Raw genomic sequence first — 23,488 nt, 5'->3', positions numbered from 1 at the left:
TCCAGAGAGGCAGCAGGATTAGGATATAGACTCTGTTTGAAATTATTTTTTTTTTAATTAATTGATTTATACAACTGGGTCCTTGAATTTGGTAGAGGGCCGAGCTTGAGTTGTCACCCAAATTTGCCTCCCGGAAACAAAAGTTTCCTTTTGTCTCTACGGCCCAAATCGATGATCTTGAGCTTGAAAAAAAAAACTTGAACTTGTTTTTTCATTTTTGATTATAAGCAAAGACAATTTTGCACAAATAAATTTCAAACGGAAAGACAGATAGGCGGAAGGATGAATAACCAGACTTAGATCAAATAGTTGAAGGCCATTTAAAGATAATAAGACAACAATAATATGAAGTGGTTCTGAAAAATTCAAAAGCGTACAAAGTCCTCTGGGGGAGGGCTTAGCTCCATCCAGAAAAAATTTAGCCCCCTTTAGAATTTGGAAATCTATGGATAGGAAGGCAACAGCCCCTTGGCTAAAGTTGTCTAGCTAGATACAGCGATGAAAAAAGCTCCGGGAAATTTTCTTTTTCTTGGCAATTTTGATCAACTGCAAACTTGCTCTCTTAGGGAAGAACCAATGGAAAAAACCAAACAAAAATCTTCTTTTATAGAAAAAAATTTTCACCAAAATTTCTGAAAATTTTATTTTTTAAGGAAATTTTTTCAAAATTGCATTTCTTAAGGAAATTTTGTCAAAATTTTATTTCTATAGTAAATTTTGTCAATATTTTATTTCTACAGAAAATTTTCTCAAAATTTTATTTCTTAAGAAAATTGTCCAAAATTTTATTTCTATAGAAAATTTTTAAAAATATTCAATTAAAAATTTAATATATTCAAAATTTTTTTTACTTAAACAAAAATCAATCACAAAAATTAATAGTATCAACTAATTTTTTAATTAGATCAATTATTTTTTTAATTAACTTCGGTGATAATGATCATTTCTGTGATTGAAGACATTTCAATTAAAAATTAATTGGATCAATTACTTTCGTGATTGAATCCAAATATTTTTTTTTTTTAGGTAATCCCTCTAAAAAAACAGAAATAATTTGCTAAAAAGCTTTTGCGCAAAAGCATTAGTAAGTTCTCAAAGCTTCTCGGGTACACTTACCTCCATGAGATTTATATTAGCACCTCCGAGTGGCCTCTGTTGTTTCTTACATTTGACATTTCTCCCTATTGCATTGGTATTTCCTCCGGCACTAACACTACTGGCCACCGATAGAGATGATGCCGAATGGGCATGGCTATGGTGACCCAGTTGATATTGCTCATATTCTTCGGGTGTTGTTAATTCGGGCGGTTGCTGCTGATGACGATTACAACGTAATGCACCTGGAGCCATCGATTTATTATTGCTGTAGAGGGAATTGGTCGATGACATTGAAGTGGGATCATTACAGGTTGTATCATTCTGTGACGATGAGGCCGATTCATAGGCAGATGTGGCTATAGTGGAATTTGGCGATGAGGGTCTTTCCAAATTGGCTATACCACCCGTTGTGGAGGATGTGGTACCAGACGGCTGCTGCTGGTCATTTACATTCATGTAGAGGGGCGTTGCGGATGGGACCCTGGGTGCCTGTCTCTTGTGGGATGTATTGAAACTTGCGGTCACCGCTGAATGAGCCAACGTCTGGTTCTTATGGCCCTTGGACGTTTTCGGGGTCTTGGGAGTTCGTGGCGTTTTTCCAGCCGGTGATGTACCACGCTGATTTCCACCACCATTGGGTAGGGGCGTAACACATTCATACGATGAATTTGATATGCCCGAGTCACTGCGATAAATGCTTAAACGTTCGGGTTCAATGAGATTGAGATCCTCCTTGGGCTGGTGTTGGCGTTGGTGATGTTTTTTCTTTGGACCCTGTGATCCTCCAGTACCGCCCACTCCGTTATGTGCCCCATACGGAGGCAAGGGGTGCAATACAACCGTGGCAGTGCCGGCTGCCGACGACATGGGATCGGGAAGTTCCATGTCACTCAAGGCGGCCGATGCATGCACCTGGACAGCATCGTTGACATTCTCATAGGCTGGAGGATCATAATAATGGAGACCATTTCGCTGAACAGGGCCCTTGGAATCAATATCGCCAAGGCTACCACCAGCAAAAGAATGATGACGTTTGCATTTGTTATTGCCACCAGCAGAGGCAAGCAGTGAACCCAACATGCCAGAGCTTCCCATGGCACGACCACTACCACCACCCATAAAACCGGAGTCTGCATGAACTCGATTTCCTGGCGACGATGACGCTTCAATGAGCGAGGCATTCAAATGTAGAGGACCATTCTTGGGTGTCGCCTGCTTGTGTTTATTGCCAGCAAATTTCAAGGAATAGAATCTCTTGTCTTCCAATTTATCCACAAATGTTTTACGTTTCCCCTGGCGTTTCATTGAAGTGGTCTGGTAATTACCTGCACCACCACCACTGGCAATCTCTTCGTCACCTGATGTATCGAATTTCTTGAAATTGGTGACAGCCAAAAAGGGATTTGTGGCTCGTCCTGCCGAAGATGTGGGCGTATTGTGTGGCCGCTCAACCACAGCATATGTGTTAAAATCATGTTCCACACCATTCATCTGGGACGAGGACGAGGGACTGTTGCCATATTTCTGTTGGAATTGATGATGATTCTGTTGCTGATTGTGATAGTATTCGGTGTAACTCTTGGGGAAGCAATTATTGAGATTATAGGTCATTTGATGAGGATTGGGACTCGATGCTCCAGCTGGCCTTCCTCCAACTGATCCAGGGATATTTTGATTATGCTGCAAATTGTTGGCTGTTAGCGAATTGGTATGAACAATGACACCTCCTTCGTTACGAATGGTGGAGGAGCCATTCGCTTGGGCTGGCGTTACTGATGTCTGTGGCGTGTGACGATTGAAGGGCATGGTACTGTACTGGTGCTGTTGTTGATAATACTGCTGTTGTTGCTGTGATTGGTTATCTGCGTCTTGTTCATCGTAATACAATGTTGCTGCTGTTGTTTGGCTGATATTTCCATTGAGTCTCTTGGGTCGTGGCACACTGCGTGGCACCACATTTGTGTTGTTATTAAAATTTGTAGGAGTCGTAGGAGTAGTAAACTATTTCGTTTTTGTTTTAGTTTCCAAAAGCCAATAATGCGCAATGCCACACAACAATGCATTTCATTGAAGGCAGCAGGAACGATTTTTCCGAGAGGGCAATGTTCACATTTTCGAAATTTGATTTATGGTGTTGGCACAATTCGATTTGGCAGGAATTTATTCAACACCACACCACAATACCAGAGCATTCCAAAAGGGTTTCATTTAAAATTTTCACAAAATAGCAGCGGGCATTTCAAGCATTAGTTTCATTGTTGCATTGTTTTAGTGGAGCATAAACAAAATGAGACAAAAATAGAAGAATACGAAACATTTGTTTTTGTTAATTTGGGTTAATTATTCATTCAATAGTTAGTTGTTATAGAAAATTTAAACAAAATTAAAATTTGTATGAAAGGATTGTGTTAAGAGGAAAGCTGTTATTAAAAACAAAAACATCAAACATTTAGATTTAAATAAAGGTCACTTGAATAGGGTGTTTGTTAAAATATTGTTAAATGTTTAGTTTTTCATTGTAGGAAATACTGAAAGGAAAAAATTATTTAAAAACTAAAAAAATTATATTCTACTTTGACATTGTTTTTTTTATAAGTTAATCATTCGAGTCCTTTAAGTCCATAGAGTCCTTTAAGTCCGATGATTCAAAATATGAAAACTGTTTACATGAAAGGGACTTACATTGATCTAATGCTAAGTTAGTTAACATGTGTATACAGATTTGCCCATTAACATCTGGAATATGTACACAGAAAAATTATCCCTGGACGTGAAACATTTTCCATACCCACTTCGGGTTTGCAAAATCTCATTTTGTCAAAATTTTATTTCTATATAAAATTTTGTAAAAATTTTATTTCTATAGAAAATTTTGGTAAAATTTTATTTCTATAGAAAATTTTGTCAAAATTTTATTTCTATAGAAAATTTTATCTTTTATAGAAAATTTTGTCAAAATATTATTTTTATAGAAATATTTATAAAAAGTTTTGCCAAAATTTTATTTTTTATTGAAAATTTTGTCAAAACTTTATTTTTATATAAATTTTTGTAAAAAAATTATTTCTGTAAATTTTGTCAAAATGTTATTTCTATAAAAATTTCATTTCTATAGAACATATTGTCAAAATTTTATTTCTATAGACAATGTTTTCAAAATTTTATGTCTGCAGAAAATTTTCTAAACACTTTATTTCTATAGAAGTTTTTGTAAAATGTTATTTCCACTGAAAATTTTATCTTTATAGAAAATTTTCTTAAAATTTTATTTCTAATGAAATAATTAATCAAGCTCGAGGTCCGTGTGTTTTTATTTATTTATTTGTCGATATTTCGCCTTTTAGAAGAAAATTAATAAATTTTATTTCTATAGAAAATGTTGTCAAAATGTTATTCTATAGAAAATTTTGTAAAAATTTTATTTCTATACAAAAGTTTTTCAAAACTTTATTTCTATAGAACATTTTGTCAAAATTTTATTTCTATAGACAATGTTTTCAAAATTTTATGTCTGCAGAAAATTTTCTAAACACTTTATTTCTATAGAAGTTTTTGTAAAATGTTATTTCCAAAGAAAATTTTCTCAAAATTTTATCTTTATAGAAAATTTTCTTAAAATTTTATTTCTAATGAAATGATAAATCAAGCTCGAGGTCTGTGTGTTTTTATTTGTCAATATTTCACCTTTTAGAAAGAAAATTAATAAATTTTATTTCTATAGAAAATTTTGTAAAAATTTTATTTCTATAGAAAAGTTTTTCAAAACTTTATTTCTATAGAACATTTTGTCAAAATTTTATTTCTATAGACAATTTGGCAACATTTTATTTCTATAGAAAATTTTGTAAAAATTTTACTTCTATAGAAAAGTTTTGTCAAACTTTTTTTCTATAGAAGATTTGTCCAAATTTTATTTCTATAGAAAATTTTGTCACAATTTTATTTCTATAGAAAATTTTGTCAACATTTTATATCTATAGAAAAAATTGTCAAAATGGTATTTCTATAGAAATTTTTGTAAAAAATGTATTTCGATAGAAAATTTGCTCTAAATTTGACTTTTTATAAAAAAGTTTTGTCAACAGTTTATCTTGTATGGAAAATTTTCTCAAAATTTTATTTTTATAGAAAATTTTCTCAAATTTTTATTTCTATCGAAAATTTTGACAAAATTTTATTACTATAGAACTTTTTGTCAAAATTTTATTTCTATAGAAAATTTTGTCAAAATTTTATTTCTATCGCAAATTTTTGTCATACTTTTTTTCTATAGAAAATTTGTCCAAATTTTATTTCTATAGAAAATTTTGTCAAAATTTTATTTATATTATATTGTCTATAACTTTATTTATATAGAAAATTTCCTTAAAATTGTATTTCTTTAGAAAATTTTCTTATAATTTTATTTTTATAGAAATTTTTTCAACATTTTATTTCTATAGAAAATTTTGTAAAATTTTATTTTTATAGAATTTTTTTCAACATTTTATTTCTATAGAAAATTTTGTGAAAAATTTATTTCTATGAAAAATGTTGTGAAAAATTGATTTCTATAGAAAAAGTAGGCAATATTTTGTTTTTATAGAAAATTTTGCTAAACTTTATTTTTATAGAAAATTTTGTCAAAATTTTCTTTTTACAGAAAATTTTGTCAAAAAGAAATATATAGAAAATTTGTGAAGTACCTCTTAGTTGGAGAGGAATAGTTGGCAAAATCTTCCAAAAGATCAAGAATTCTATCAATATACCAAACAGTGAAAAATCTAACATTTTTGGTAGAATTCTTGCAACTGTGGCAACCGTGAGTCCAAATCGTGTCATAACGTATAAATTTACCCCATCAATGACAAACCCATAATAAAGTGTCCTTTGTGACAAGAACTGGGACTGAAAATTTTGTCAAAAAAAAAAATATAGAAAATTTATGAAGTACCTCTTAGTTGGAGAGGAATAGTTGGCAAAATCTACCAAAAGATCAAGAATTCTATCAATATACCAAACAGTAAAAAATCTAACATTTTTGGTAGAATTCTACCAACTGTGGCAACCGTGAGTCCAAATCGTGTCATATCGTATAAATTTACCCCTTCAATGACAAACCCATAATAAAGTGTCCTTTGTGACAAGAACTTTGACTGATCCATGCACACTACCGCCTAGTCCTGTACTGTTCGTCGGGCGATCAATTTCCCGTAGGGCGTATGATATGGTTTCTGCCTAGTGTTATCAACACACTTAGGTTCTACCCTCCATTGTGATATAATAGCTGAAAAAAATCTATCTACCCTGCCATGTATGTACCCTCTCTCCCGTAAAGGCTATGCTACTCTTCTTTAAAGCTCGTTCCACTAAATTGTCTTGCCCCAAGTTTGGTGATGTTGCTTACCCAAATAGGGTGGAATAAACGTGTCATCGGCCAACCCGTGTAATTATTGGGAGATTTAATCAGATATGATCAGACATCAAAATTGCCCCTTTTGATATAAGAAGATATGACCAGATATGATGAGATAGAATTAGTTGTAATTATATATAATTCCATATATGATGAGATCTAAGATCAGATCCGACTATATACAGAGATAGATATAATTATATCTAGATCGACTAGACAAAATTTGAGATCAGATTTAATCCCATAGTAATTAGATGTGACTAGATCTTATCATTTTTCAGATCTACTTATATCCAATCATATCAAATTAGACCTCTCAAGTTTTACTCGGGAATTTATAAAATTGTTCAGTTGAATTTGATTTACAATTTTTTGTACAATTAAATATAAAAAATATTAAAAAATAAAAAACAACATAACCATAAAACACCATAATTAACAAGATAATATCCATAAGATAGATAGAAGATACAGTTGATTAAGGAAATTAAATTAAGACAAAATTTGATGTAAAAAATTTTTGAAAAGATTATGAAGGAAATCATAAAAACAATCTAAAAAAGACAACAATGTTTGCTTAAAAATATCTATAAAAGGCTTATAACTAAGAAAACAATTTCAACATCGACTAACTTATGCAATTTACATAAAACCAATATCATAAAAAATTACCATCAACAATTTTGCAATAAATCAATATAATATCAATAATCTAAATGAAATTCAATACGGCAAAAAATTAAAAAAACAAAAGCATATATTAACAAAAAAATAAAACAAAGACTTTTTAATCTTTGATATGCTTGAAATTCATATTTTTTTATATATAAAAGATCAAATATTCAAATTAGAATCATACACAATTATGTATATATATATTTAGAGATAATAATTATAGACGAATAAAAAGCCACATAATGTAATGTTTACAATAAATGCATGAGAATGAATGGTAGACAGAATGCTTGATTGACTGATTGATTGAATGCTTGAGTGGCTGAGTTCAAAGAGTGAAGAAGATGGAGAGAATAATATGTAAAGCAATATCAAAATATATTACAATACATGTGTTATACGGTATTTATACGAATATATGTATAAGTATGTGTATATGAGTGTCTGATGATCAAGTGAGTATTGAATGTATATGGAGAATTACATAGAAAGCTTTCACAAAGACAGTGTAAAATTTGTATACTGGTTTTATAGATTTAGAAAAAAGGTAAATAAAAAAATACAAACAATATTGAAACAATATTGAAGAAACAACAGAAAATTATAAGTACCTTATTGGGAGCTGTTTGCAGACCATGGAACGGCAAATTCTCATACTCTCCAGGTTCCGTTAATGGATCCGCCATAGAAGATGACTTCTCTTGCACTGCTAAACGCCAAACCGCATTAATTTTTATTTGTTTGTTTGTTTTTTTTTTTTTCATTATTTTTTCATTGCATATGGATAATATGGCAACATTGGATAAACAACAACAGCGTTGTAGCAGTGGCATTCAAGGTTGATCCATAAGGTATTACACAATATTACACAGATGATTGTTGTGGTGGATTTTATCGTAGTAGTTGTAGTTATAGAAATGATGGAAGTAGTTGTAGTAGATGACAGAGTTGTATTAATTAGGTTTTGGAAAACACACACAGCGTTTTGTTTGAGTTGTGGAAGGGGAGGTTTTTGAGATTTGGTTTTGAAAAATTAAAAAAAAAATAAAAACAAAAATATTAGAAGAAAAATCTAAGAAATAAAATAAACTTGGAAAATATTAGAAAAAAAGAATGTATATTAAAAAAAATCTTAAATTAATTTAAAACTTAAATTAAATTGAAGAAAAAAATCATATATTGTTTTTCTAACCCTAAAACCTTAATTAAAATTATATTTTGACCTAATTTAAAAATATCGCTAACTGTTGTTTTATCTGCTAAAATTAAAAACAAACAAGTCATATGAAAAACTAAAAAAATAGCAAAACAGGCATGCTTAACACACAGAAACATTAAATGTTATGAAAACAATTATTATATAAAATTCAATTTGCTTATTAAAATATTTTGTTAGAAACACAATAACAATCTTTTAATTACATTAGGTTACAACACGGCTGTAAATGTTTTATTCACCGATGAAAACAAAAAATATAATTTAACACAAAATATTAAAAAAACACACACACATAAATATATGGGCTATAATTAAAAAACAGGATTTTTATACGATTTTACTGGAAATTTTGCTTACTTGATTTTATAGAGTTTTTAAATAACATTGGTCGAGTTTTTTTTGAGGCTATTTGCCATTCTTTTTTTATATAAGTACTTCGCATGAGGAAGCATTAAGGATTACTAATGATTACATGTAATTACAGAAAAACATTTGAATATATTAAAATTATAATGAAATAAATTTGAATATATATGAAATGGAGCTAAAGCTTCAGTGATATATTAAGCCACAGTCATTGGAAAAAAATTGTAATTTAAATAGAAGAAAATTCCGGAATATCTTCCCTATACTGAGTGGAAATAAACGACAGCATACTTATATCGTAAATCAAAATGATTTCAAAACATGGAGGGATATCATAAGAGGAAGTCAACATAATTCATAGAACCCTGGATCATTATTCCAAAATATAGTATTCAAATTCACTATCTAAGAGAATACAAAAGTCTGGCACAATTGATGAAAGTTAAGGCTTCAAAAATATAAATTTGATTTCATGGAAATAGGAATAAAATATTGTAGTTCATATTAGGGATGCTGATGGTCCAATAGGAAATAATCATGAATTTCATCATTCTATTATACAAGAGAAGAGGTCTATATAATCTTCATCAAATGTGCAGACTTGAAGAGTACACAAGACCTGAAGAAATTTTGACAAAATTTTAAATAGAAACAAACAAAAAACTTCCTATAGAAATAAAATTTTGACAAAATTTTCTATAGAAATAAAATTTTGACAAAATTTTCTATAGAAATAAAATTTTGACAAAATTTTCTATAGAAACAAACAAAAAACTTCCTATAGAAATAAAATTTTGACAAAATTTTCTATAGAAATAAAATTTTGACAACATTTTCTATAGAAATAAAATTTTGACAAAATTTTCTATACAAATAAAATTTTGACAAAAGTTTCTATAGAGTTAAAATTTTGACAAACTTTTCTATAGAAATAAAATTTTGACAAAATTTTCCATACAAATAAAATTTTAACAAAATTTTCTATAGAAATAAAATTTTGACAAAATTTTCTATAGAAGTAAAATTTTGACAAAATTTTCTGTAGAAGTAAAATTTTGACAAAATTTTTTATAGAAATAAAATTTTGACAAAATTTTCTAAACAAATAAAATTTTAAAAAAATTTTCTACAAAAATAAAATTTAAAAAAAATGTAAGAGAAATAAAATTATGATAAAATTTTCTATAGAAATAAAATTTTGACAAAAGTTTCGATAGAAATAAAATTTTGCGAATCTTTTTTATAGAAATAAAATTTTGACAAAATTTTCTATAGAATTAAAATTTTGCGAATCTTTTTTATAGAAATAAAATTTTGACAAATTATTTCTACAGATATACAATTTTGAGAATCTTTTGTATAGAAATAAAATTTTGACAAAATTTTCTATAGAAATAAAATTTTTGACAAAATTTTCTATACAAATAAAATTTTTACAAAATTTTCTTTAGATACAAAATTTTAACAAAATTTTCTATAAAAATAAAATTTTGACAAAATTTTCTATAGAAATAAAATTTTTACAAAATTTCCTATAGAAATAAAATTTTAACAAAATTTTCTATAAAAATAAAATTTTGACAAAATTTTCTATAGAAATAAAATTTTTACAAAATTTCCTATAGAAATAAAATTTTGACAAAATTTTCTATAGAAGTAAAATTTTGACAAAATTTTCTGTAGAAGTAAAATTTTGACAAAATTTTTTATAGAAATAAAATTTTGACAAAATTTTCTAAACAAATAAAATTTTAAAAAAATTTTCTACAAAAATAAAATTTAAAAAAAAATGTAAGAGAAATAAAATTATGATAAAATTTTCTATAGAAATAAAATTTTGACAAAAGTTTTGACAAAATTTTCTATAGAAATAAAATTATGACAAAATTTTCTATAGAAATAAAATTTGAAAAAAGTTTCTATAGAAATAAAATTTTGCGAATCTTTTTTATAGAAATAAAATTTTGACAAATTATTTCTACAGATATACAATTTTGAGAATCTTTTGTATAGAAATAAAATTTTGACAAAATTTTCTATAGAAATAAAATTTTTGACAAAATTTTCTATAGAAATAAAATTTTTACAAAATTTTCTTTAGATACAAAATTTTAACAAAATTTTCTATAAAAATAAAATTTTGACAAAATTTTCTATAGAAATAAAATTTTGACAAAATTTTCTATAGAAATAAAATTATTCATCCAGAAGCTAATGTGATTTACACATACGGACAAATAAATATGTTCAGTTCAGCACAAAGGTTCAAGATCATCTAAAGAAGGTATACCCATTGGCTGCTATGGCGAATGCTCTTTTTAAGATATATGGAAAAACCTACTAAAAGATATATATATATATATATATATATATATATATATATATATATATATATATATATATATATATATATATATATATATATATATATATATATATATATATATATATATATATATATATATATATATATATATATATATATATATATATATATATATATATATATATATATATATATAAAGAACCTAATCCTCTCCGTTATCGGCTTAAAAAAATATATATCTTTCTAATATTATATACAATTTTTCCAAAGACTTGATAAAATGAAATTCAAAAGCTTTAATGAACCAAATCAATGACCAGCGATTGATTGTTTCCTCTGTATGGGCGAATGAAAGTAGCTGAGTATACTTTTTTCTTAAGCTTAATTTTTATGAATGATCACTAAAATGAAATTGAGTGAATGGAAAGAAAAGAAAAAAACTCATAAGGCAACCAAAATCTTACTTTGTACTCTTTCGACTTTCGGCATAGGGCACACCAGACTGCTGGAACGTTGAACCCGTTTTTGATGTAACGTTGTTGATGGTGGTGGAGGACGTTTTAGGGGCGGCGGCGGTGGTCTGGGCGGTGGTGTAGGTGCCTTGAGTATACCCTTGCGTATGGACCGCATACTCGAATTTTGGCTGTTCGAGTCGCTTGGTCGGTTCGCCGTTACATTCGATGCTGTAGATGGTGTAACGTTTATTGGCCTGTTGGACATGGCGTCGTTGGTAGTGACGTTGCTGATGTTGTGAGCGTTTTTGGGGTCGCCTGATATAGCCGGGTGATTGGTATTTGAGGAAGGCCCCATTGAGATCACCGATTGAGGTAATGGATGTGAGTTGGTTGGTACTTGATGATGCGGTGCTGCTGGACCTGTTGATGGCTGTTGCTGAGGTTGCGGTTTTTGCTGCTGGCTGATGGTCAAGGTCCTGGTGATTACTGGGGTGTTGATTAAATTTGTATTAGTCTGACAAGAACTTTGGATCGTTGTATTGCATGTTTCGTTAGCTCTACTACAGCTGGAACTGGTACTGGTGACTATGCTTGAATTTCTATTCGTTGCCGATGTAGAGGTCTTAGCACATTTCTTATAGGTTACTATTCAAATGAGTAAATCAAAGCGCCGAAATAAAAATGGCAAAAAAAAAAACAAAAATTGTGAAAAAAGCAAATTATAAAAAAAGGAAATTAAAATAAAATAAAAATTGATTAATTACCACTACCACTGCTTCTTATGCCCTTCAATCGGTGTTCGGTGGCAAATGGATCTGCGGTATTTGATACCGCTGCACCATTGTTTTCTGAACGTTTCCAAAATTTCCCACCCAATAAGCCCACATGACTTCTTTGGCTATCACGACAGGTACTCGTTGGGGATGAGCGTCTCTTAAAGAAAATGCTCACAAAGAAATCTTCTACCCTATCCAAACGAGACTTCTTGCCCATTTTCATAGTCTCGGCATTTTGGCCTTGCTGTGCTGTCTCCTCTTGGCTAGTAGTGACTTCAACACGTATTTCCTTTTCCTGTACTCCTCCTTCTACTCCTCCTGTGAGTCTTTGGATTTCATTAGCTTGCTCCTCCTCAGCCACCGTGGTGTTGGCTTGGCTGGTCATAACATTTTCAATGTTTCGCATTTCCGTTTGTAAATCTGAAGAAATTTCTTCACTCATCATCATTACTTTAGTGCCAGTATTAGTAGAGGTTGAAGTGCCAGTGGTTGAGTTGATATTTCCCAAAGCTTCAGTTCCAGATTTAACGTTAGTATTATTATTATTATTGTTGTTGTTGTTGGTTAGATTACCCATTTCCTCCTCCACCTTATTAGAATTGAGTATCCTACCTTGTTGCCTACCCATACGGCTCAGGGTCTGGATCACCTGGCTATGGCTATTCTGCAACAGAGCCGAGGTATTGGTCGCCGTAACATTGAGTGATGTTGTCTGGGTGGTGTTGCTGGCACTGTTATTTAGTGTTGATGAAGACACCGAACTGTCATTTACTGTCGAGGCTGTCAAATTAGCCAGCGTTGCATTTGGCTTAAGTGTCATGCGATTTACAGCTAAATTTTCTTTGGTATCACTGCTTACATGCACCATTACACCAGGCCTCAGGGGCCACCGGGGTGGTGATTTGGGTGCTTGTGTGCAATGTCGTACACTAAGTGTTGGTGTAACGGAAGTGGTGGAAATGGTCGCAACTGTGCCTGCCATTGTAGATGTAGATGTTGTGTTAGTGTTAGTGTGGGTGCTTGTGTTATGACTGTCAGGAGCAATGTTTGATGTGCACTTTGTTGTCGCTGTGGATATTTGCATTTGCATTTGTGTTTGTGTCTTTGGGTTTAATGTCGATGTCCCCTTACTAGCATTTTCTCTGGGTGTATTGATGACATTTGATATGGGCGTTTGCAGTTGATTTTGTGTTTGCATGGACATGACTGATGGTTGCGTATTGGGATTATTGATAGGTTCTTTAATGTATTGTGGTGGCACAGTGGCCAATGTTGGCACTATGATGCTTGGCACAATGGGCACTTTAAGGGTATCAGGTAATACGGTATTACTACCCGTTAGCAATTGTGGTTGATATGATAGAACACTGTGCATGGGAATTCCATGGATGTTTGCGTTATGTTATGTTTCGTTATCATACGCATTTTATGGTGATGGTGGGTATGGTGTGATTCGTTTGTTTGTGAGTGCAAGGGAATTTGCAATATACGATTTTTATATAGTGGAAAAATAAGCATTTAAATATAAATTTTTGCAAAACAAGCCACAAAATGTTTACGTACAGTTACACACACACACAGAAGGATATAGTGTAATAAATAAATTTACACACACACACACACAAACATATATATGATATAAGCAATTGTGCAATTACATTGAAGTGGCGCAAATGAAAAGAAATTAAAAAAATAAATAAAATATTATTTAATGTTAAAGTGAACAAAAAAAGACATAAATTATATTAATACCAATTCAGAAAAAGAAATCTTATGATTTTGTAAAAAAAAAATAATATAAAACACTTGTTTACGAAAATTATTCAATGAAAAGTGTATTTAGAAAACTATTCACAAAATAAAACGAAGCATATCCCCACATTTGAAATGACTGAAAAGGATTAATGTCAATATAATGATATCTTATCTCAATGATGGCAAATATTACATTTTGCCGACAAAATTTTCTCAGTATTCTGCAATTAGTCTCTCTACTGACTAATAAGAAGAAAATATGATTTGCTGAATCTTTCCAACATTCACAACGGAAATTTTTAAGAAATCACTTGGAACCAATACCAAAAATTTGTGCTTTAAGTCATTTATTCTTAATCTAGGGCTGCTTGTATTAGCTAAAATACTTTCTCTATAGTGGACACATAGAATATATTTGCCAAATTTCACTGAGATCTTTAACAATTTGTGAGATTTGGGAAAAAATTGGTAAATTGTTTTAAATTTATTTAAATTTTTTTACATTTAATTTAATAAAATTCGCTTCTACTTGGTAAGAGTAATGATAGAAATTACCATCGATCATGATGATAGAAATTGTTATCGAATGGACGAATATCCAGGACTAGATCTTTATGTGTAGTGGGTTTGTGTTTTTATACCCTTCACCACTACTGTGGTACAGGGTATAATAAGTTTGTGCATTTGTATGTAACGCCAAGAAGGAGTAATCATAGACCAACCTTTTACACGCAGAGAAGGAATATGATCACCTCAAACATGTTTCAAGAGCAAAATGTTATTTTTGTATGGTGACCATGTAACATGTTTGTCACTAAAATGTTATTTTCTCGTCAAATATAATCTGCTTGCCGAAATCAGATACATGATTTCCGAGAAAATAACATGGTTGCGAAAACCATGTTACATGGTCACCACCCAAAAATAACATTTTGCTCTTAAAACATGTTTGAGGTGATCATATTCCTTCTCTGGGTGTAGTATACGGATCGGCTTAGAATTAAATTCGGAGTCGATTTAGCGATGTCCGTCTGTCTGTCTGTTGATGTATTTTTGTGTGCAAAGTACAGCTCGCAGTTTTAGACCGATTGTCCTAAAATTTGGTATAGGGTCCTGTTTCGGCTCAAAGACGATCCCTATTGCTTTTGGAAAAAATCGGTTCAGATTTAGATATAGCTGCCATATATATTTTTCACCGATCTGGTCATAATTGGCGTGTATATCAACCGATCTTCCTCAAATTCCGTACATCCGAATATTTTATGAGTCTCGAAAAACTTGTAAAATATCAGCCAAATCGGTTCAGATTTAGATATAGCTCCCATATATAGCTTTCGCCCGATTTACACTCAATTGCCCACAGAGGCCAATTTTTTGCTCCGATTTAGTTAAATTTTGCACAGAGAGTAGAACTAGAATTGTTGCTATGCGTGCCAAAGTTGGTTGAAATCGGTTCAGATTTGGATATATCTGCCATATATAGTTTTCGCCCGATTTACACTCATATGACCATTTTGCACAGGGAGTAGAATTGGCATTGTAGCTATGCGTGCCAAATTTGGTTGACATCGGTTCAGATTTAGATATAGCTCCCATATATATGTTTTTCTGATTTCGACAAAAATGGTCAAAATATCAAAAGTTTCCTTGTAAAATCGCCACTGCTTAGTCGAAAAGTTATAAAAATGATCTAATTTTCCTGAACTTTTAATACATATATATCGGGCGATAAATCAAAAATAAACTTTTGCTAAGTTTCCTTAAAATTGCTTCAGATTTAAATGTTTCCCATATTTTTTACTAACATTGTGTTCCACCCAAGTGCATTAGCCGACTTAAATTTTGAGTCTATAGATTTTGTAGAAGTCTATCAAATTCTGTCCAGGTCGAGTGATATTTAAATGTATGTATTTATATATAGCGCCCAACACATTTGACGGATGTGATATGGTATCGAAAATTTAGATCTACAAAGTGGTGCAGGGTATAATGTAGTCAGTCCCGCCCGACTTTAGACTTTCCTTACTTGTTGTGATTGATGTTTGTTTCAAATAAAAACAAGTACATACGGCCGTAAGTTCGGCCAGACCGAATCTTATGTACCCTCCACCATGGATTGCATAGAAACTTCTACGAAAGACTGTCATCCACAAATTTCAACTCACTCGGATGAAATTTGCTTCTCCAAGAGGCTTCAAAACCAAATCTCGGGATCGGTTTATATGGGGGCTATAAATGATTATGGACTGATATGGACCACTTTTGGCATGGTTGTTAAATATCATATACTACCACCACGTACCAAATTTCAACGAGATCGGATGAATTTTGCTTCTCCAAAAGGCACCGGAGTTCAAATCTGGCGATCGGTTTATATGGGGCCTATATATATAGTTATGGACCGATATCGACCAATTTTTGCATGGGTGTTTGAGGCCATATATTAACATCACGTACCAAATTTCAACTGAATCAGATGAATTTCGGTCTTCCAAGAGGCTCCGGAGGTCAAATCTGGTGATCGGTTTATATATAATAATTATGGACCGATATGGACCAATTTTTGCATGGTCATTAGAGACCATATACTAACATCATGTACCAAATTTCAGAAGGATCGGATGAAACTTGCTTCTCTTAAAGGCTCCGCAAGCCAAATCGGGGGATCGGTTTATATGGGGGCTATATATAATTATGGACCGATATGGACCAATTTTTGCATGGGCATTAGAGACCATATACTAACATTATGTACCAAATTTCAGAAGGATCGGATGAAACTTGCTTCTCTTAAAGGCTCCGCAAGCCAAATCGGGGGATCGGTTTATATGGGGGCTATATATAATTATGGACCGATGTGAACCAATTTTGGTATGGTTATTAGAGACCATATACTAACACCATGTACCAAATTTCAGCCGGATCGGATGAAATATGCTTCTGTTAGAGGCTCCACAAGCCAAATCTGAGGATCCCTTTATATGGGGGCTATACGTAAAAGTGGACCGATATGGCCCATTTTCAATACCATCCGACCTACATTGATAGCAACTACTTGTGCCAAGTTTCACGTCGATAGCTTGTTTCGTTCGGAAGTTAGCGTGATTTCAATAGACGGATGGACGGACGGACGGACGGACATGCTTAGATCGACTCAGAATTTCACCACGACCCAGAATATATATACTTTATGGGGTCTTAGAGCAATATTTCGATGTGTTACAAACGGAATGACAAAGTTAATATACCCCCATCCTATGATGGAGGGTATAAAAATTCTGTGATATTTTGTCAAATGAATATTTTTTATAATTTTTTTATAATTTTTAATGGATTCTAACGCTTGTCGTAAACGTTTGACCTCAAATATTTTCAAAAATTCAAAATTTTTTCAGATTGGAGTTAGCATTTTTTTTGGACAAAATTTAAATGATTTGTACCATTTTATGAATTCTTACTCTGGTTGCAACCTATTTGAAACAAAGAAAGTTAAAATTACCCATTAAAAGTATGAAAAAAGCATGTTATAAAAAATTGAATTAAAATAACTTCCTGGGTAGTTAAAATAAAGAACATCAATGGGAGTGCATCTTCTGGAAGTGCTTTCAAAGCTGTGCCTTTGGAAGAACTTCCAAATTTTTTTGCTGGGTAACAATTGATTTTTTGGTATTATTATGCCGATATTAGTTAGTATTTGTGGAACAATTTCTACCGTGTGATCTATGATGGAGGGCCTCTTTTTTAGTCCCATTTATTAAAATATTTTTCCAACAATTTTCATAAGATTTCTTTTCTTGAAAAAAAAAAATAAAAATAATTTTTAATAAAATAAACATCAAAAAAAATTAATAAAGCAAATTTTGTAATATTTAAAGACTAATAACAAATAACAACAAATTATCTTACCTGTGATTGGCACTCATGGAGACATCGGTTCGATCTTTTTTAATGTTAATTGATTTAAATTTGATTTAAAATGTTTAGATTTCGATTTTTTGATTGGTGATATTGTAGTTTTTGATAAATGTTGAGAATCACAGGTTAAATGCATTGAATTAATGTTTGTATGTTTTTTTTGTTGGTTGGTGGTTGTTAATGTTGATTTTAATGATGACACATTAATGTTTATGATATCAAGTGACATAATATAGTATTATGTGGTTGGTTTTGAAGCAATAATTGTTAATTTGTTGCCAAAAAAAATATATATAATTGTAAACGTTTTGTTGATAAAACAAATGGTTGTTTTTTTTTAAGCCACATGTAGGCAAAATAAAATTATGAAAGAACAAATAAACACACCCACACACACACACACACGCACGCACAACCAATGATTGTGATAATGGTAATGGAATGGAGATAATAAAACGGTTGTAAGAGAGCCATAGAGCGAGAGAGCAATGGTGTTATATTGTTTTTGTATTGGGTGTAAGATGTTGTTGGTTTATTGATTATTTTTGTAGTAACAAAGTTTTAATGGATTTTTAATTGTATTTTAGTTTGTTTAAAATTAAACGATGTTGTTTTTTTTAATAAACATTTCGTGATATAATATTATAAGTATATTACCCATTGGATGGGTTTACCAGTCGAAATGTATAAATTATTCAGGAAAAAAATTTTAATTAGATTAAAAATGTCATTTTGTTGTTTGTTAATTATATTAGTTGTTTTGCATGTAAAATTAATTTTAGTATGTTTTTGTTGTTGTTGTTGTGTGTGTGTGTTTTTTTTTTGGTTTTATAAAATGCATAACGCACGTATTATATGTGGTTATTTATATTATTTAGTATTTGTGTTAATGTCATGGTATGTGAATATATTTGCAGAATTTTTGAAATTAAATTTCCAATGTCATGAAATTGTTTTTTTTTTTTTTTTTTTTTTTGAGATATTTGATATTACAACGAATATAGATATGTGATGGTGTTATTTAATTATTTAATGTTGATACATTGTTTTATGTATGTTTTTTTATGTTTTGTGTTATTTTGATATTGTTTATATGATTAGTGGTTTTACATTCATATCCATACACACACACACACGTACATTCAAATATATAGAATTTGTTTAATTGTTAATGATGTTGAACAATATTTTTGTTTTGATGGCATTTTCATGTATATAATTGTTTTTTTTTTTTGGTGTGGATTTAATAAAAGCGTTTGCATTTTTATTGGCAATTGTTTGTTTGTTGTTGATGGATTATTTACATTTTGCCAAAAAGCATAACATAAAAAAGCATTTGAAAAGAGAAAAAACAAATATTTGTATTTAATTAATTAATGAAAAAAATATTTTTGAAATATTTACATTGAACGTGGTTTAGGAAAACAAAACAAAAAATATATATATGGAAAAATAAAAACAAAAACATATCTATGGCAATATCAATTAAGAGGAATGCTGATGCAATATACTATATGAAGGGACAATGAAATGACCAGGAAAAATAAATTCCCTAAAGCTATTATTGGGCCTCCACAAGATAAATATAGGAATAATTATAAACTAAAAAAAAGCCTATTACAAATATTTTTTTTTGCATATATAACCTAAAATGGACTTAAAATGAAATTTTTAATACTTGAAAAGACGGATATGTTGGCAATCAATAGGTCAGTAACCTAGAAACCGAGGTGGACCTATATTAACTACTTCAAGTTTATATCCTGAAGTAACTACTTCGGTATAATTTAGGCCACAATTATTATCCGTTTTTTGAATGCCGTCACAGGTAATTTTGTATATCAAATGATCTTGGAAGAAATTTGGTTAAAATAATATATAGATTCCATATTTCTTGATATATTTATAAGCGGATTTATGTTACGAGTAACAGGTTGGCTGATAAGTCCCCGGTCTGACACATATATGGCGTCGCTTGTATTAAATGCATATTATTTTTATATAGTACCAACCTTCAAATGATTCGTGTCAAAATTTGACATCTGTAAGTCAATTAGTTTGTGAGATAGAGCGTCTTTTGTGAAGCAACTTTGGTTATTGTGAAAAAATTGAAAAAAAAAGAATTTCGTGTTTTGATAAAATACTGTTTTCTGAAGGGAACAAATACGGTGGAAGCAAAAACTTGGCTTGATAATGAATTTCCGGACTCTGTCCCAGGGAAATCAACAATAACTGATTGGTATGCAAAACTCAAGCGTGGTGAATTGAGCACGGAAGACGGTGAACGCAGTGGCCGCCCGAAAGAGGTGGTTACCGACGAAAACATCAAAAAAATCCACAAAATGATTTTGAATGACCGTAAAATGAAGTTGATCGAGACAGCAGAGGTCTTAAAGATATCAAAGAAACGTGTTGGTCATATCATTCATCAATATTTGGATATGCGGAAGCTTTGTGCAAAATGGGTGCCGCGCGAGCTCACATTTGACCAAAAACAACAACGTGTTGATGATTCTGAGCGGTGTTTGTAGCTGTTAACACGTAATACACCCAAGTTTTTACGTCGACATGTGACAATGGATCACTACACTCCTGAGTCCAATCGACAGTCGGCTGAGTGGACAGCGACCGGTAAACCGTCTCCGAAGCGTGGAAAGACTCAAAAATCCGCTGACAAAGTAATGGCCTCTGTTTTTTGGGATGCGGATGGAATAATTTTTATCGATTATCTTGAGAAGGGAAAAACCATCAACAGTGACTATTATATGGTGTTATTGGAGCGTTTGAAGGTCGAAATCGCGACAAAACGGCCCCAAATGAAGAAGAAAAAAGTGTTGTTCCACCAAGACAACGCACCGTGCCACAAGTCATTGAGAACGATGGCAAAAATTCATGAATTGGGCTTCGAATTGCTTCCCCACCCACCGTATTCTCCAGATCTGGCCCCCAGCGACTTTTTCTTGTTCTCAGACCTCGAAAGGATGTTCGCAGGGAAAAAATTTGGCTGCAATGAAGAGGTGATCGCCGAAACTGAGACCTATTTTGAGGCAAAACCGAAGGAGTACTAGCAAAATGGTATCAAAAAATTAGAAGGTCGTTATAATCGTTGTATCATTCTTGAAGGGAACTATGTTGAATAATAAAAACGAATTTTGACAAAAAAAAATGTGTTTTTCTTCGTTAGACCGGGGACTTATCAGACAACCTATTATATTATTTTTTATATGATTTACTTGACATATTCACGAGAGGTAAAAGTTGGTCGACTTTTTGAAAAATCCAAAAAAAGGTCTTTGTTTCACTTGAAATGTAGATTGTGGTCTCACATTGAAAAGTGGCTAACTTATTTTCTTAACAAGGAGTTGACCTTTGTCTATGCTTAATTGTTAAAAAATTCACTAAAGTTGTTTTCAAAAATTTCATCGAATGTTGGGATGTCTCTTTGACCAATATTTTTATGTTTGGCTAATATATTTCTCTACATTATCTAAATTTGGGTACCTAATTCTATGTTATCTGAACTTGCAGGAATCTATGATCTTCTTATCTACTTTTTTAACCTATAATATCTATTCTTTCATTCGTTTTGTTTTGTTATTGTTGGTACTTTTTTTAACCTATAATATCTTTTTTTATTTTTTCTTTTTTATAAGTAATAGGGTTTACGAGGAAGAAAGCTTGTTTCATTTTCTTACCCAATACCCTCTAGATTTCCCCTATAAAATTGAATATAAAATCAATTGTATGTTGTGTATCGCTTTTCTTCTTTTTGTTTAATTTTTTCATTTGGAAAAAATCAAAAGAGGGACCAAAAATTTGGGGAAACTCGTGCAAAAACATGCTTCACATGCCCACAAATAAAAAGCTTTAGTTTTCTTCTCTTAAAAGAAAAACGGCCATGCAAACTTATGTTAAACCAGAGTTGTCTTTTTTAAACAGAAATTTTAAATAATTATAATAAGATTACAATTTATCTTAAAAAAACTAAAACACTAAAATCATATTTAAAATAATTAAAAATTTCTTAAATAAACTTAATAAACCCTAAGCCATATTTTCTAAAATATATATGGAGATTGTTTTTGATTTTGGGGAATTGCATTTTCCATATTGGGTGTTTCCCAACTATCTTGAAATATTTTTTGTTATGTTTACAATAAAATGGTACTTACATTTATCCTGACGTCTGCGGCGGCGGCAAATGCAAATGATAATACAACAAATGATTATCACCGCTAATAGTAATACCAATATGCTGGCCACTAGAATGATTAAGGCTGTTTTATCCCATCGTTGCCACCAGGCCAATTGTTCTAAGGAAAATTTAGTGGAAAAAAAAACACAACAAAAACCATTAGTAATTATTCTATATAAATAATAATGAAATTTTTATGAAAAAAAAAAATAATAAATAGAAGTAAAAACATTAAAAAAAAAAATAATAATATTGAAAACAACAAATTGCAAAAAATGAAAATTAACATTCATTGCAGTACATGCTTGATATTTGATTGTGTTTATTAAATAAATTTCTTAATGTTCTAAAAAAATTATAAGAAAACATTTTTTTTATAATTATTATCACCATTTCTTTAGAAAATTTGGGTGACAATTGTAAATACTCTTATAACCGTTATCTATTAAATTCTAATTAATTTTATTTTACATTATTTTATAAAGCTTAAGCCAATATATTAAACTTAAATAATTTCAATTACATTTTAGTTTATTAAAATAAATTATTAAAATTTTAATAAATAAAAACTAATTAAATAAACTTAAAATAAACAAAAAATTAATTGATGGCCTCATTTTTGTATACTAATTTTGTATTTACTTTAAATTGAGTAGTAGTTATAAATAAATAAATAAACTAAATATATTTATTGAATTAACTTTAGAAATATTAGACTATATACAATTTTAAGTTTATTGAAATACATTAAATAAAGTTTGAATGTATGATAATAAATTACACATAATAAATAATTTAATACAAATTAAATCAAATTTAATTTCTCTGCATTAAATTTAAATTTGATTTATTTTTAGAATCATAAAAAAAAAAATAATTTTATTCAACTTAAATCAAATTAAACACAAAAAAAAAAACAATTTTAGTTATGAAAGCTTATATTCTGTAGTTTAATTAAATTAAAATATTTACTTCATTCAAATAAAAAAAATTGAAAAAATAGTTATGGAGTTTAATTAGTTTAATTAAATTAAAATATTTAATTCAACTAAATCCGTATACATTAATACTTATATGCAAAACAATTTATTGACAGTTTATCGAATGAATTTATATGTTAAAAGTAGGCTTGAAGTTTTCTTTAGCTTTTTTGCATATGGGGGTAAGTTTATATTTAAATTTATTGAAATATATTAAATTAAGTTTTATTAAATAAATATTCATTAAATTAATTTAATTTAAATTAAATTAAAATAAATTATACTTTAATTTAATTAAAATTATTTAATTTCACTAAATTTAAATTTAATTTC

General features: G+C 30.2%; 2 protein-coding genes across 12 annotated transcripts in view; both read right to left on the bottom strand.

Annotated features, from left to right (window-relative positions):
• Nucleotides 1-23,488, bottom strand: part of nrm (neuromusculin) — an 837,985-nt gene that overhangs the window by 13,746 nt on the left and 800,751 nt on the right. For 6 of the 11 annotated variants that reach the window (XM_075308260.1, XM_075308254.1, XM_075308257.1 and 3 more), the window contains 3 exons: nucleotides 22,153-22,293; nucleotides 7,780-7,877; nucleotides 1,117-3,099 (listed from right to left, as the gene is read on the bottom strand). In XM_075308260.1, coding sequence (XP_075164375.1) covers nucleotides 1,117-3,099; nucleotides 7,780-7,877; nucleotides 22,153-22,293 — 2,222 coding nt within the window. The remainder of the gene's footprint in view (nucleotides 1-1,116; nucleotides 3,100-7,779; nucleotides 7,878-22,152; nucleotides 22,294-23,488) is intronic. The other 5 variants (XR_012722287.1, XM_075308262.1, XM_075308263.1 and 2 more) reach the window with 2 other exon arrangements.
• LOC142233241 (uncharacterized) lies at nucleotides 8,745-13,685 on the bottom strand. Its single transcript, XM_075304094.1, has 3 exons — nucleotides 12,299-13,685; nucleotides 11,544-12,179; nucleotides 8,745-8,848 (listed from the first exon to the last, which is right to left on the bottom strand). Exons 1-3 carry the CDS (start codon nucleotides 13,683-13,685, stop codon nucleotides 8,811-8,813), a joined length of 2,061 nt encoding a protein of 686 aa, XP_075160209.1. The 3' UTR covers nucleotides 8,745-8,810.

The sequence above is a fragment of the Haematobia irritans genome, chromosome 4, assembly GCF_050003625.1.
Source record: "Haematobia irritans isolate KBUSLIRL chromosome 4, ASM5000362v1, whole genome shotgun sequence".
Classification (NCBI taxonomy): Eukaryota; Metazoa; Arthropoda; class Insecta; order Diptera; family Muscidae; genus Haematobia; species Haematobia irritans.
Note: the sequence above shows the minus strand (reverse complement) of the source record. Positions and strands in the feature narration are given on the sequence as shown.

What these genes read in the sequence shown, in the direction of transcription:
- LOC142233241 (XM_075304094.1), bottom strand. Translation starts at nt 13,685, where the DNA reads ATGCACAGTGTTCTATCATATCAACCACAATTGCTAACGGGTAGTAAT. An exon ending in CATAAGAAGCAGTGGTAGTG is followed by an intron (nt 12,180 to 12,298) that starts GTAATTAATCAA and finishes TCATTTGAATAG; the next exon opens with TAACCTATAAGAAATGTGCT. An exon ending in GAAAGTCGAAAGAGTACAAA is followed by an intron (nt 8,849 to 11,543) that starts GTAAGATTTTGG and finishes TGTAATCATTAG; the next exon opens with TAATCCTTAATGCTTCCTCA.